The sequence below is a fragment of the Branchiostoma lanceolatum genome, chromosome 15 (genome assembly GCF_035083965.1).
Source record: "Branchiostoma lanceolatum isolate klBraLanc5 chromosome 15, klBraLanc5.hap2, whole genome shotgun sequence".
NCBI lineage: Eukaryota > Metazoa > Chordata > Leptocardii > Amphioxiformes > Branchiostomatidae > Branchiostoma > Branchiostoma lanceolatum.
The window spans coordinates 10,863,293-10,878,172 of NC_089736.1; the positions used below are offsets into that span (position 1 = coordinate 10,863,293).

The 14,880-nt window shown below is 40.6% G+C and overlaps 1 protein-coding gene across 1 annotated transcript in view; it reads left to right on the forward strand.

Moving 5' to 3' along the window:
* Window positions 1–14,880, forward strand: part of LOC136420465 (uncharacterized) — a 33,994-nt gene extending 19,114 nt beyond the window's left edge. The window contains exons 29-44 of the mRNA XM_066407404.1: window positions 105–300; window positions 1,008–1,183; window positions 1,321–1,510; window positions 2,201–2,371; window positions 2,715–2,919; window positions 3,644–3,723; window positions 3,999–4,121; window positions 4,581–4,731; window positions 5,155–5,294; window positions 5,743–5,834; window positions 6,205–7,234; window positions 10,674–10,850; window positions 11,243–11,419; window positions 11,980–12,193; window positions 12,770–12,972; window positions 13,497–14,880. Coding sequence (XP_066263501.1) covers window positions 105–300; window positions 1,008–1,183; window positions 1,321–1,510; window positions 2,201–2,371; window positions 2,715–2,919; window positions 3,644–3,723; window positions 3,999–4,121; window positions 4,581–4,731; window positions 5,155–5,294; window positions 5,743–5,834; window positions 6,205–7,234; window positions 10,674–10,850; window positions 11,243–11,419; window positions 11,980–12,193; window positions 12,770–12,972; window positions 13,497–13,513 — 3,342 coding nt within the window. The 3' untranslated portion in view covers window positions 13,514–14,880. The remainder of the gene's footprint in view (window positions 1–104; window positions 301–1,007; window positions 1,184–1,320; window positions 1,511–2,200; window positions 2,372–2,714; window positions 2,920–3,643; window positions 3,724–3,998; window positions 4,122–4,580; window positions 4,732–5,154; window positions 5,295–5,742; window positions 5,835–6,204; window positions 7,235–10,673; window positions 10,851–11,242; window positions 11,420–11,979; window positions 12,194–12,769; window positions 12,973–13,496) is intronic.

Sequence of the window (14,880 nt, forward strand, 5' to 3'; positions counted from 1 at the left end):
GGGCCAGCCCTGCTGACAAAGACAAGACATCACAATGGAATTAGACATGGACAGCATAACAATCTATAACTGTTCATTATATCCTAATGATTGTTTTCTCTCAGGTTGAAGACCTCTGCACACCCTGCATGGATGACTGCAGTACATACAGCTGTGACATGAACTGCACGGTTGATGATACAACACTTCATCACGTGCTCATCACCAACCTCCACCTGTCAACTCACATGATGATCACTCAGGATAACTCAACCATATCTGTTCCTGCTCTCTACTATGTAACAATAAAGGCTGTCTCGGGTAGGGGAATCTTTTTTCTTTAAAAACTATGCAATACACATGAGTATGGGGTGTCCCTGTGGTGTAGTGGTCTGCGCTTCTGTTACTTACCACATCTGGTTCTGATTACTTGGAACCAGAAGCCCCAAGTTCAACTCCCGGATAGGACACCTCTGGACAAGAGGCGCATTGAGTCATACCAAATACTTTATAAAGATGGTGCATACTTATGAAACAGTATGGAAGTTAAACACTCTCCACTGCCAGTGGACTAGCCCGCTGCAGTGATTGCACCACAGTGTGGCCCAGGGCTATGAAACGGAGATGGGCACCGCCCTATACACCTTATGGTGTGGGAGGATTTTAACTAACTAACACATGAGTATTAAGTACTTTTTGTCATCATGTAGATTCAATATTGATGATATACAAATGTATGATACATTCCATTTCCTTTGCAAGATGATGTCACTACTAACAATTGAGTACACCATACAATTATATTGCATAATACATTATCGACCTGGAAGTAATCTAATTAGTTCTAAGTCCTCATCCTTGTATACCAGAGCTTACCATTTTTTTTACCCGGATGTGTAAGCCCAAAATTTTTGTTGACAGTTTTTTTTCTCCTGTCATATTATTGACTGCTATTCACAATTATAACAATCTTTATGCACCACAATATTGCAATGTTGAATGTATTTTACTTGTTTATTCCAAAAAAGGGTCTGGTCGCTTTGCGTTATCCTCCTCGGATGGAGTATACATCGATGCGACCCCACCAGTATTTGAATCGTTGTACCACGTGGATCTTGCCTGGTCTGAAGATGAACAGTCTGACTTCCAAGGGAGTAATAGCACCATTGCCGCTAGGTGGGAAGCGTATGACATAGAAAGTCAGGTAGGTACAAAACACTTAACCATTGATGCATGGAATGTTTTGAAATACTGTTACAGTGTAATGGTAGATTTACACACACAGTCAAGCATCCACAAAATGACTCGTAAATTCTAGTACGTTTCTGTGTTTCTTTTTAGGTTGTTGAGTATTTCTGGGCCATCGGTACTGCTCCATTGTCAACCGACATCCAAGACTTTGTGTCTGTTGGATTATCTACCAATGCCAGTAACAGTGACCTGGAGGGTAGTTTGGAACCCCTTCATACCTACTATGCAACTGTCATGGCTGTGAACGGAGCAGGATTGAACACTACAATGAGCACAACAGGTATGAACTTTTACCTTTCTGTCATAGTCAAAGGAAAGTTGTAAGGATGACGGTAGGAGAGACAATCTAATATTTTACCTTCTTTTTGGACACTGAAAACTGCTGCATAAAGTTTGCGTGAACATGTAGATCTCTTGCACTTTTACTGTAGGTGGCACAGTTGAAACGATCCCAGGCTCTGAGGCCTGCTAGTGTTGTGGCTATCTGATTAATCCTGACACTTAATGCAAGGCCGGGCGGCCAGATGCAGTGGGACATTGATTTAAACCTAGAAAATGAAAATAAGAATTACTTTTAAATTATTTCTACTGTAACTGTTGCGGACTGAAGTTGTGCAATTGTTGTATGATCGCAAGCTGAGGGTGTTCTTGGTACAGTCATGGACGTGTCCTGCAATAATCACTGTTTTGTTCTGGAAAAAGTCTTAGATCCTTATTGTCAGTTGGTACTCTCTCAGCCTGTTTGAAAAATCTACGGCATCAAAATCGTATGATAACCTACAACGATTGCGACTGTACCATTAGTGAGACAACGAAAAAGAGTAGGGGCATGCCCCGGTATGCGATGGTCCAAACCTTAGAGTCTGGTCTGGGTTGACATCTTTAAAAGGTGAGTCACCTGTTATGTCAATCCTTCCACAAATGTGGTAAGTCTGGATAAATAAAAATAAATAAACTACTATTCCTACAGGTGTGACCTTCCTCGAGGAATCTCCATCATCAGAAAACGTCACTATTGGAGTAAAGTGTGAAGAACAAAACGATGGAAGCGAGGTCGATGTGTCGGTCTGTCCTGGCATCAAGTCTTCCGTTGAAGTATCGTGGCCGGACTTTGACAAGCGAGAGGGAATTACTGGCTACTGTACGTGAAAATTTGATAGTCCTTATTCACAGTATAATATGACAATGAATCAAAACACTTCAATAGTGATGATTTTCAAGTTCATCCAGTATTATATAAATCAGAGAACCATTTAGAATATGAATTGTCTTGATATTGTTTTCCTGGATGTCTAACATTCATCAACGTATTTAGTATATGATCATTAAGCCATTTACTTTTTATCACTATTGTCACAACATGCATGACTCTATAATGTGCTGTATTGTTTTGTTTTATCCTACATTGTGTTTGGCAGTTCGTGAAATTTTGTTACTTTTGGTAAATTTCTTCAATGTATCAATATCATTGTTTGTTTCTCCAGATTTCAGTATTGGTAGTACAGAAGTCTTGGAAGACATCATACCAGAGACGCAGGTTGGATACAACGAGTCAGGCACAGTTTTAGTCAAGGATGGACAAATTCTGATTAACGGACTTGTCGTGGCAAATATCTCTGACCTTCGAAACTTGCAAAGTCAAGACCAAAGTACTCCAAAGGTCAACAAATTCAACATGGAACCCGGCAGGTACGTACAATTTTATGGAGTCTGATGATAATATTTTGTTTGTTTGTTTGTTTGTTTGTTTGACAATGTTTGTTTTGCATAACAGGTAAACTGCCTTTTAATGTATCGCACCAGTTTTGTACAATAAGTACATGTACAAGTTGTGTAAGACTGGGCTCTGTAAGGCTTGATCCTTGACACTTTGCGATAAGTGAGGTGGGTTCTTTGACGTGCTCGAGGTGTGGCTCTATAATGACTATGAGATGAAATTATGACAGATGGAAAGCATTGTTTTACTACCTTGAAGTTGGTACAGTCAAATCTGGTCGGGCAACCACCTGTTGAAGGGAACCACCTGTTGAAGGCAACCACCTGTTGCAGGCAACCACCTGTTGCAGGCAACCACCTGTTGGAGGCAACCACTTGTTGCAGGCAACCACCTGTTGCAGGCAACCACCTGTTGCATGCAACCACCTGTTGCAGGCAACCACCTGTTGCAGGCAACCACCTGTTGCATGCAACCACCTGTTGCAGGCAACCACCTGCAGTCACAAGCCACATTAAAACAGTCCCGTCCAATTTCATATAGTTAACCCCACCCTGTCCTCAACAACCGTATCTCCGGTCCCTTGAGTGGTTGCCGAATCCAGGTTTGACTGTATTTCCACCATGTATGTTTCTATCGTTTCTTTATGAATGTATGGCATGAAATGCAACTAAATCGCGTTGCTGAATGTTTCTCCAGGAAGATGTACGTAAAAGTAAAGGCGTGTAACTCAGCACACAAATGCAGCATCATTGACCTGAAAGTCATCGTTGTCTCAAGTGAGTGCCTAGTATACACGTCTTAAATCATTTTTGAATGTTAAAATCAGTTAACACTTGTGTAGAAAAATGCAAGCTTTTATATCTTGTAGAATAAGAAATGTTGGGAAACTTCTAATAGGCATTTAATGGAAACCTGTACATGCGCAAATAACTTTACTGTAGACGACTCTCATACATATATATCATGCTATTTTTTTTTGTTCTACATTTACGGTTGATAATAGGGAGTCAGATATTATTCAAAATTGAGCTTTTGGTGCTTTTGTTTACAGGGGAAGGTGATGTAGTTGCCAAGGCTACCAACAGCAGTAAAGTGTCTGTTGTGCTGAGCTCCTCATCAGCAACTAGGTCTGTTAGAACCAACGTCAACGAGAGAGTTGTCATCGTGGCTGATGGTAACAATAGTTTGACACGCATTCTTTTTCTTGGTGCACTCAATGCGACAAGTGTATATCACACATTTACATGTCTTTGGTTATCTGCTTATTATGTATTTGAATCCTACGGGTGTCGTAATGGAAAATATGTATTGTAAAGAACAGCTTCTACTGATGAATGTTCTTTTAGTTATTTATCGACAAAACATTTATTTGTGAATCAGATGTAAAGGTCTACTGTCGTAAGCTTTAGAAACCAAGCCTTCTGTTTGGTTGCCATGAATCCTACGAGTGTCATTGATAATGGAAAATATGTATCGTAAAGAAGCTTTTACTGAATCAGATGAATCTTCTTAGTTATTCATCGACATTTATTTGTGAATCAGATGTAAAGATCTACTGTTGTAAGCTTTAGAAACCAAGCCTTCTGTTTGGTTGCCATGACGATGATTTAAATCTGTACTTCCGACCATGCAGGTGTTCCTCCTGGCGATGGTCTAGTTGCTGGGATGTTGAGCAAACATGATGTTGAAGAGGAGTACATCTCCGGTGCCTCCTTAACATTCACTCCATTCATCGTCGACCCACAAACAACAAGGAACGATTCAGAAAGAAGCTTGAATGGAAGGTATGCTGTGGTGGACAAAGTTTGTAGAAATTCCCTCTAGGAATGATATTATGTATCATTATCTCTTGCTTTGTAATATATTATGATTATCTTTTTTCTGTAATGTGCTTAGTCCAGTGCCAAAGTAGCATGTGTACATGTAGTCCAGTGATTAGCTGCCCTACCTCTGGACCAGGAGGTTGGAAGTTTGAATCCCGGCTGTTGTTGCTCTCCTGACTTGCATGCTACTGGAAAGGGTCACATTCGTTAGGACGGAACGTTAAGCCGTGGTCCACTGTTTACTAGACTTATCTATTGTATTTCATGAAAAGAGTTTCCCCAATACACTGAACATAGCGTCTGTCTTCTCTGTCACGGCCAGTGGAAGATTAGCTCTTCAGTGAGGTAAACTGGTTCTAGATCAGTTTCACTTTTGTGTTTCAGGTTGAGGGATTTTGAGGAGAGTTTCTTCATCAGTCTTCTCCGTGACAAGCCGCTGACAGGACCACTGGAGATCACAATCCCGATAAACCCAGACCTGATTCCTGAAGGGACACTACCTGTACTACTGTTCTGGAGCACTGGTAATTCTTAACCTTCTCCCTGCTGCCTAACTCTGTGAACAATAGGGAATTAGGTGCCAAATGGCTCCTTCAGTGTGCTAAAGGTTAAGTTCCACCTTCAAGTTGGAAGCTAATGACACATCACAAAAAGTTTCACTATTATCATTTCACTATTCTCAACATCTTTCATCATCATTCCATGATGTTATCACTCCTAAAGAGGAACCCATCCCTTGACTGACTCCAGTCTTTTCTTAGTTCTATTTCTAGTTCATAGTCTGCAAACTCCCTAGCTGGTAGGGATATTGCGCAGATGGAGTCTCACAGTTCTTGGCCATACGGGGCCATTGTTGCTTTAGGTTGCTACAGATACAATGTATAATGTTTCCTTGTGGTAAGATAACTGTTTGTGATAGTTGTATTTTATTAGCCTTGAAGGATGACCATGAATGATCCACATGTGTTTTAGAGCGTCAGCAGTGGATGGATGCCTCCCGTACCTGTCTCAACTCAGAAAACAACATGGAATATGATTGGGAGCAGAACCTGCTGCATGTGAATGTGAGTAAATTTAGTTCAGGGGATTTCTAAATCTGTTTGAGAAAAGGAAGCCCTACTTGTTGGACATAAGATAATTGATGGGTTGTGACATTCAGTAGTCAATAGTTAATTATCAAGTCAGAGAAATGCTGTCCAATAATAAGTTTTGAAGTCAATGCTTTTAAAACTCAACATTTCTAATATTGAATAGTGATAGCTTGCAGAAAACAAAAGGTCAGATTATGTGTCTTTCTGGATTCTAAGACTTCTGTTTGAGCCCCTTTTCAGTTTTGTCAGGAAATTTCTAGCTTCTCGAATTTTTCCCAAATAGAACAAGTAATGTGATTTAAAAAACACACAGTATACTGCACACTGTTGCCATTTCTTGCAGGTGTGTTCGACACACCCCACCAGCAAAACATCAGGGGACAGTGTACGTCGCCGTCGTTCAAGTGAAGAAGAGTTCTTCATGGGATCCACACAGTTTGCCGAGTTTTCAGTCGACAGTGACGTAATAAACACCCCGCCTGTCGTCACATCTCCTTCAGCGATGTGGATGTACGAAGACGCAGGAACTCTAAGAGCTCAGCTTCTGGCTCAAGACACAGAGGGAGACGAACTGATCTTCTCCTTGGACACTGAAGAAGATGTAATGGGAAATGTTGTGCTGAGTCCCGAAGGACTGCTTGAATACACACCATGCCTGCACTGTTTTGGACCTGTTGAAATCAGCTTTGTTGTTCAGGAGAAACCTACAGGACAGACTGCCGCTCTTGAGGTTCGGGCGACTCTTACGATCGATGTGAGGCCGCAAAACGATAACCCAGATCTGCTCTTCCTGAGAGATGGCGTCAACGTTGTTTCTGATCAAGGCCCAAATACATACGGTCCCGTGGAGCTTCCAGTTAAGCAGGGCAACGAACACAGCATCGTCTTGTGGCTGTACGACGTAGATGCTGCAGACGACTTGGTATTCAACGTATCGCAGCCACAGTATGGTGACCTCCAAGTTGGCCCTGTGTGCAAAAAAGTTATGTTCCTGTCTACACCTTGTAACATGATCAACGACCTCAACATAATCAACAGTACCTGCACCGTCTGTAAACCAGACAATCTGAACACGACCAGTTCCAAAGAAGTAGATGATCTGTCTTGGGCACTAACCAGGTTGACATACATCTCTAGCAACGAGTCTTTCTTTGGCAAAGACTCATTCGCCATCCACGGTATAGACGGCAATGGCGGAACGTCAAAGATCTTACCCATTGACGTGTTTGTACTTCAAAAGTGCCAAAATAACGGAACCTGCATAGGACCTGCTGAAGACCCAGGGTGTGACGACCTGCAGTTGGCCTTTGGATTTGACGGCTATGTCTGTGACTGTACAGAGGGCTTCATTGGAGAATTCTGTCAGATAGAGAGTGGGTTTTTTCCTTTATTTTCCCATATGTACATGTACAGTTAAACCTGGTCAGACAATCACCTAGCAACCACCTCCAGTCATAAGCCACATTAGAACAGTCCTGTCCATTTTTAAATTTAGCTAACCCCACCCTGTCCTCAGCAACCACCTGGCCTCAAAAACGGTTTTCTTCAGTCCCTTGAGTGGTTGCTGAACCAGATTTGACTGATATGTTTAACGGTATCATGCTGTTGGTATGATTAGTTTATGTTAATAGCTTCTGATATTATTGCAATTTGCTGCCACTGAAATAGCACTTTTGATGCATAAAGGCCGATTATAGTAAAATATCAATTCCTGAAGCTGTAGGGCCTAGGGATGAAGTCAATTTGGATTTTACCATGATGGCCACTGACCGAAGGACTCCCTAAAAAACATGTATGATTGATTGATTTAACAGCATCATACAAATGCAGTGAGAACATGTGCTACTTCACAGTTGTACCATGCTCGCCACCGCCTACTTTCAAACAGCAACTTACTATGGCCTCATGATAATGACAGGCAACTAGACTGGCCGTCATTTGCTTTAAGAGCAAATTCAGCATATTTCACTTCGCCCCCCCCCCCATGCAATAATTGATCTTTTGACGAAATGGACCATCCAAAAATTCCATCTAAACACAAGAAGACTTGTCCCAAGATCTATTTATTCTTCATCTACATTCATTAACATGCTTGAACATATGCAAAGATACACAACAATACTATACACTATATATAAAAGTACAATACTATACATCACCCTGGAAAAATGCGCAAACATGCACTATGCAAATATACAAAACTATAACGTTGGGTAACATAAATTCGCGGGGTACTTAAATTCACGATTTTTCGAAAACGGGGTATTTAGGGATATGTGCTAGATGCAACATCAGTAATACCGCTAGAAATGCAAACTTGACAGACTAACGTATTCAGAACACTGGCTGAAAAGCTTCGACAACCATGCATTAGAAGGCGGTGAGGACAAAAACTCTCCGTCCCTTATTAGAACAGTCTGAGCTCGAGGGCATCGTGGGAGAATCACACTGCATCGTTGTCGGCTGGTTTATAAGACAAATGTCACATCCGCTTCCTGCTAAACACAATCATTTACAAGACAACTTATTTTCTTAAAATTGCTGACCTGCAATTGGACTCTAAGTGTGATCAATCATCAAAACCCCTCTTTGTTGCTACAACCTACGGCACGTGTATTATCCCGCCGCCATATCATTACCCAGAATCCTGTTGTCAAGCAGACGACAAAGGTTTGTGAGGAACACTTTTTTGTCTTAATGTTGCGTGTGATTGTGGACTGAGGACGATATTTTCCTCAAAGTTTGCTTCTGACACAACAAGGAATACATGGACATAGTAGTATTATCAATGCTACGGCATCCGGCTAACTTGCCATGAATAATGTACACGTTGCCATGACGGTGGATGTCGACTTTGACGTTCTACCGACTCAACACACGGGTTGTTCCCGTAGGCCTGATGCGTGCGGTACGGCCGTTTTTTCGTGTATTTTTTTTACTTAGACACATCTATATCCATAGCACTCTCCTCAAGCCACGGATGGAACGAATAGCTGCTGTATAAAATGTAATTAGCGGTAAGATATTCAAGACGAATCTTCTCTCCCGAATTAATGTTCACACCTGTCCGACAACACCGTCATTGTGCGTGCGGCGGACGGTAGTTTCAAGTTGAAATATTCTGGTGTCAGCACGACTAGAGACAAAATCTACCATATATATGATTAGTGCAAACTTTAAGATAGTACATGATACTGACAGAATAATAGAAAAAAAGGATGGTTTGTTGTTCTGCTGGATTGATTTTAGTCAACCATTATCGGAAAAATGGCGAATTTATGTTACCCAACGTTATTACTATTAGGAGGGGGAAGGGCTTCGTGGCACATACAAAGGCCGACCCGACATTGGTTTATCTTATATAAAACAATTTCATATGTAAACAATTATGAGATAAATAGCGTATGAAATTTCTAGTCTATTCTTAACCTTGCTATTCAAAAAGTATTAACAATTCAAGTTGTGTTGGACCCCTACAACGCAAAATGACCTATTAAAAACGTGCTAGATAACTACCGCATAAAAAGCCAACAATGCCTGTCTTTTTTACAGTAAAATTATTTCAACAATTCAAAAGTTTGCTGATATTCATTCACATCATGTGTAGACAATCGCGCTTTGAGAGGCGCTTGTGAAGTATTACTTCCTGGGTCAAAGGTTGTTGGTGCAGAAAGTGAAACTGCATGCAAACCTGCTCGCAATCGATCAGATCGGCCTACCTCGGCCTAGTGGTATATCATCATCGTTGGTATAGGTTTGATTATAAGTTGTATATAAGTGCGACACAACCAATTCAGAGACGGATTGCATTTTTCTCGTCGTCAAGTCGTGATTTATTAGTGGTTGAAGCCGCCATAATTAAATTTGCGAGAGCATCATACTTTGCCAATCTCCCTCGGAGTCCCTCTCAATGCATAAATTGACTGTTTCAAAATCACCCGTGCAAAAAAATTATCTATTCAAGTTCTGCGAGACACCAAGAGCTTCTTAGTGCAAAGGCTTGCGTGTTTACCTGCAACATGACCTCAGGTTACCTGAAAAGAACACATGTTCTTTGGCCAGCAGCAAATGGAACGCCCGGAACCTTAGATAGAACATGGATTCTTAGATAGAACATAGAACGGGGACAGCACTTTTGACCCGTTTTTGGTCTGAAAATGGGTCCAAAAGTCCCCAAAACGAAGCATTTTGAAGTGATGTACACCGGAAATGTGATTGAAATCCTGTAGGGACATGTTCAAGGCACCCTTGTGCCGAATTCCAGGTCATTTGCTTGTTATACCAGGGCACAGGAGCCCAAAATATAAAAATTGTCTAAAAATGCCCCAAAAAACCTCCATAAAAATGATTTTAAGGCCTGTTTCAAAACGATTTACAAAGGGCCTGGGGGTATTTGCCATCTCAACCTCCACACCAAATTTCAGGTCGGTTGGTTAAGAAATGGCGGAGAAGAAGCCATTTGAAGATTTGTCAGGAGGAGGAGAAGAAGAAGAAGAAGAAGAACCAGACAAATACAATATATTTCACTCTACCCATACCTCTAGGTATGGGAAGTGAAATATAAATACATGGCAGTACTGTAAATGCATCTAAGTTCGCTTGGTTTTTATTTTGCGCTAAGGCGACAATGGAGTGTTTGCGGTGGTTTTTAAGTTTGCAGCAGCGCTATAGTCACATACTGCTACAGTATTGGACAAAAATGTTCACGGTGGTTTTAAGTTCAGTCGCTACGAAAACTGCGAACATAAAACCACCGCGAACATTTCTGCATTTACAGTAATGATTGATTGAATTGTGTGTGTTACTTCCCAGTTGTACCGTGCTCACCACCCATGGCCCCAGTTAACGGAGCGGTGAGTCCTGAAGACTCCACCTCCTACCAGGACGTGGTGGAGTTCTGGTGCGATCCTGGGTACGAGCTGGTCGGTGACTCCGCCCACACGTGTCACTGGGACGGCAGCTGGAACGGCACCACGCCTACCTGTGATGGTAAGTAACCTTATTGATAGTTAAGTGAAATAAAGTTAAAGTTCCTAATCATATCCTGTTGTACTTCACTCATCATTTTGACAAGATCATACAAGATCATGTCATTTGACACAAAATAGAAAGCCTTGCTCAGAGTGGTAACTCAGTCCAGAATGCTTTTGATGCTGAATATTACATGATAGATTCCAATCATTGTACATGTATAGCACATATGGAGTTGGAAGTAACAAAAAATGACTAATGCCTACTTCAAGAGATGGTAAAGAGATAGAAAAATGAAGAAAGGACACAAACTTTTATATCTTATCGCATTAACTGGTGGATTGTAATCTATGGCCAAAAAGTTTGATCTTAGAATCGTTCCCTGAGCTGTTTGGTCTCTTCTGCTCCAGCTGTCCCATGCCCAGCCTTGTCGGCTCCAGCCAACGGTGCCCTCAGTCCCAGCGGCCCCCATGTCTACCAGGACGTGGTCACCTTCACCTGTTCCGAGGGATACGTCGTTGCAGGTGTTTCTACCGTCACCTGCCAAGCTGACGGCACCTGGAACAGAACTGCTCCTACTTGCAAGAGTGAGATAACGTTCTCTGTAATCCTTTATAATTCAAAATTGTTGAATTTAAACCTAACCATGAGCTTTGCTTATAAGTACATGTAGAAGACTGTTGCCAGAAACTGGATGTAGTATGGAATCATGGCAAAGAAAGCAGCGTATTGTCTGGTTGAATTCAATTCAAGTTTTGCTTAAATATGCAGCAAAGCATGTACCTCCTACCTAGCTCCTACCTAAAAACACTTTGGCAGCACACTCTATGAAAAGATATTGTGGCCAGACTAGCACTAATTTTCAGGCACAAAGAACATGTCAACATACAGAAAAATCATTCGATTTGTAGGCTCTAGTGCATCTGCCATGAAGTCTGTAAGCTTTAAGGGCATAAAAACCTAAAGCATTCACATGAGGTTACATGTTGTATGTACCTGATTCATCCAAACAGATTCTATTACAAAGTTACCGGCCAAAAACCCCCAATAAATCACTAATGTATGAGATTGCTTCTTGCAATCTAAGCCACGATTGCTTAACTTCTGTTTAGTACTTTCTTGCGTGAACTTAGCTCCTTTTTTTCAGGTTGTCACGATCAGTACAACTTCCCAGTGGACAAATTTGCCATCTACAAAAACCGTTGCCACTGGTTCTCACGACAAAAGGATAAAAAAAGGTATGCACAAGCCAAGCGATATTGTGAGGGCCGTGGAGGGAGACTGGTGACCATCAAGACAGAGGACAAGCAAGCTTTCCTGGAGGGAACTGAGTACATAAAAGTGAAACGTGGAGCGAGAAGGTATGCCTCTCACTTTGGGTAGCTTGTATTGGTTGGTCCAGCCTATTTTCATCGTTTGTCAGCTAAGCATTTTTAAAACTTTTTAAAAGTCGCTATCTCGGTGTTTATATCATGCCCAGACTTTTGTGTTAAATTATTGGCTATTTCTTTTAATATAAATGTAACAAGTTGCTTAGTATTTATGTAACAAGCAAAGTCGTTATATCGAACGGTACCGGCCGTTCGAACATAGAACGGCCGATCCCGTTCTCTCATTTGAATAAAACAGTTGTTTGAGAGATTTCATCGAGTACGGTTGTGTGCTTGAATTCTCCGACCTCTCATATTTATAGTAATAGTAGTAATGAATGAGTAATGAATATCATAGATGAATGTTATTTGCATATTTTGCATAGTTTTGGTCGGTGTGTTTGACCACTTGCATGCCAATTTCAACTATAACCAAGCAGTCTCCCGTATCACAATCATCCTGTATTAGCCCGGACCAAGCTAGTCAAGTACAGTGTATTACTTTTTCCAAGTTCTCATATTCGTCACAATATTGCTTGAAACTATTTAATTATTGCATACCATCAGGAACTTTTGGATCGGTTTGGACGACAAGACGGACGAAAGGACTTTCAAATGGAGTGACAGGACGAATTTGGGTGACTACAACAACTGGAAATATGCACCAAGAGGTCATAGGAAACGTGACTGTGCAGCAATTCATAGCTCTGACCTTAAATGGGTGTTGGTCAACTGCAACACGAAGAAATTTGCATTCATCTGCGAGATGGGTGAGTGTTTCTCCAAGTTACAGTTGCACGTTATTTGACAAAGATAGTTAAAGCATCATCAAATTCAGGTTTGTATGTTGATCAAATGATCCAAATGATGAACTCAGTTACATGTATAGTAAAAATAACGTAATAAGGAAGGAATTCAAGCAGTTAGGTACCACCATTGACCTCCTAAGATTTAACACAAAATTCATGATTTATACAAAGATATGCAAACATTCCAGCTTAATACATGGCTTTGTCTTACATGCTACCAAGTTTTCTTGTTCATCTTCATCATACTATTTACCTGCTATCCCTTAAATTCAATTTTTTTCATGATTGTACGTGTTTGATGATTTTTTTTTTCTTAGGTCCACATACTAGTTTTTTTACACAGTTCTTTTCATTCTCCAGCAAACTGTCGTTTTTGGCCCCACCTTTCCCATTTTTGTGCAGCTTTAATACAGGAAATGTTGCTTACTTTATAGCAATAGAATGGGCAGCTTTAAGCTTTTTTTAATCTATTATTTTCCATTCAGATGACACCATGATCTGAAGACTAGGCTGGACAGCTAAACGTCGCTGAAGAGAACAGTGCAGGATTCTATGGTTAACAAGCCTTAGGTCTCATCAACCTTGTTGATCTTTTTCTTTTTTTATTCTTAAGTAATTAATGCAAGGTATCATTTGATTACATACTTATTTTGATTAAGATTTTTTCATAGACATTTTGATATTATTACCTAATTTGATTAAGGGAACAATTAACCAATCCCTTTTGGTTTTATAGATAACATCTTATTTTTGTTAGAAATTCAATGTTACTTAGATGCTTAGGTCTTAAATTGCTTGCACATCTTATAAGTGTTCTGCTTGTTCTTCTTCTGTTCAACTTGAACCGTAATTATTGAGAAGAAGGGAAAGGTTTTTTTGGAAGCTGATAGTTTAATGAGAGAGTTGCTTGATCAGGGCTCGAAATACTGGATGCATGTGCACTTTTGTGCACCTAAAATTGGAGCTGTGCACCTGATTTTTCACCGTGGGTGCACCGTGCACCTGGGTATTTTTGTAGGCTATAGGGTAGAGCCGTAGAGGTACTATTTTATCCGTGAATAGTTTCATAAGGTTGGTAAGTCACTGAATAAAAAGACTCTTTTTACACAACCAAGGGATTTATTCAACCGACGTTTCGGTGACCCTCTGTCACCTTCTTCAAGGCAAGTCTGACTGGTTCACATAGTAATGCAGCACATGTGTTGCTTTGTGAACCAGTCAGAATTGCCTTGAAGAAGGTGACAGAGGGTCACCGAAACGTCGGTTGAATAAATCCCTTGGTTGTGTAAAAAGAGTCTTTTTATTTGGTACTATTTTATGTTTAGTTATGCACATATACAGTCACGTAGTGTTCAGATACACTTGTCTGGTGGCTTTCAGCACTTTGTGGCTTTGCAGAATCTAAGAGGGGCTTTTGAAATGAAATTGGAGCATTGCATGCATGAAATAGTCTTATTTTGTCTGAATGTCTTGAATTTTAATGTAGATACTTAAGTACATGTTTAGTGCCAGCTATCTATAGAAAGGCATAGAATCGGCAATGAAGTAGTTCACAGCAAGTTGGAATGCACAGTCATAGGTATGATTAAAATGATATTTTTCTCACTCCGTATCAAATCATGACAACTCTTCCACCATAACTGAAAGGTAAAAGTGTTGGGGGAACTATAGAATTATTGGAGTAAGGGATAAGGCAAAGGAGATTGGTCTCTTTCTAAAGAGATCACTGCTTTAGAATATCCAGGAAACAATGTATGCCGAACAAAACTGTCAAATGTCATAAGTGTCACTAAACTTATATTAATATAATGTTACAGCATTTGCTTTTCCAATGAGTGACTGAATTGAAGAATAAAGGGCTATAAAAGA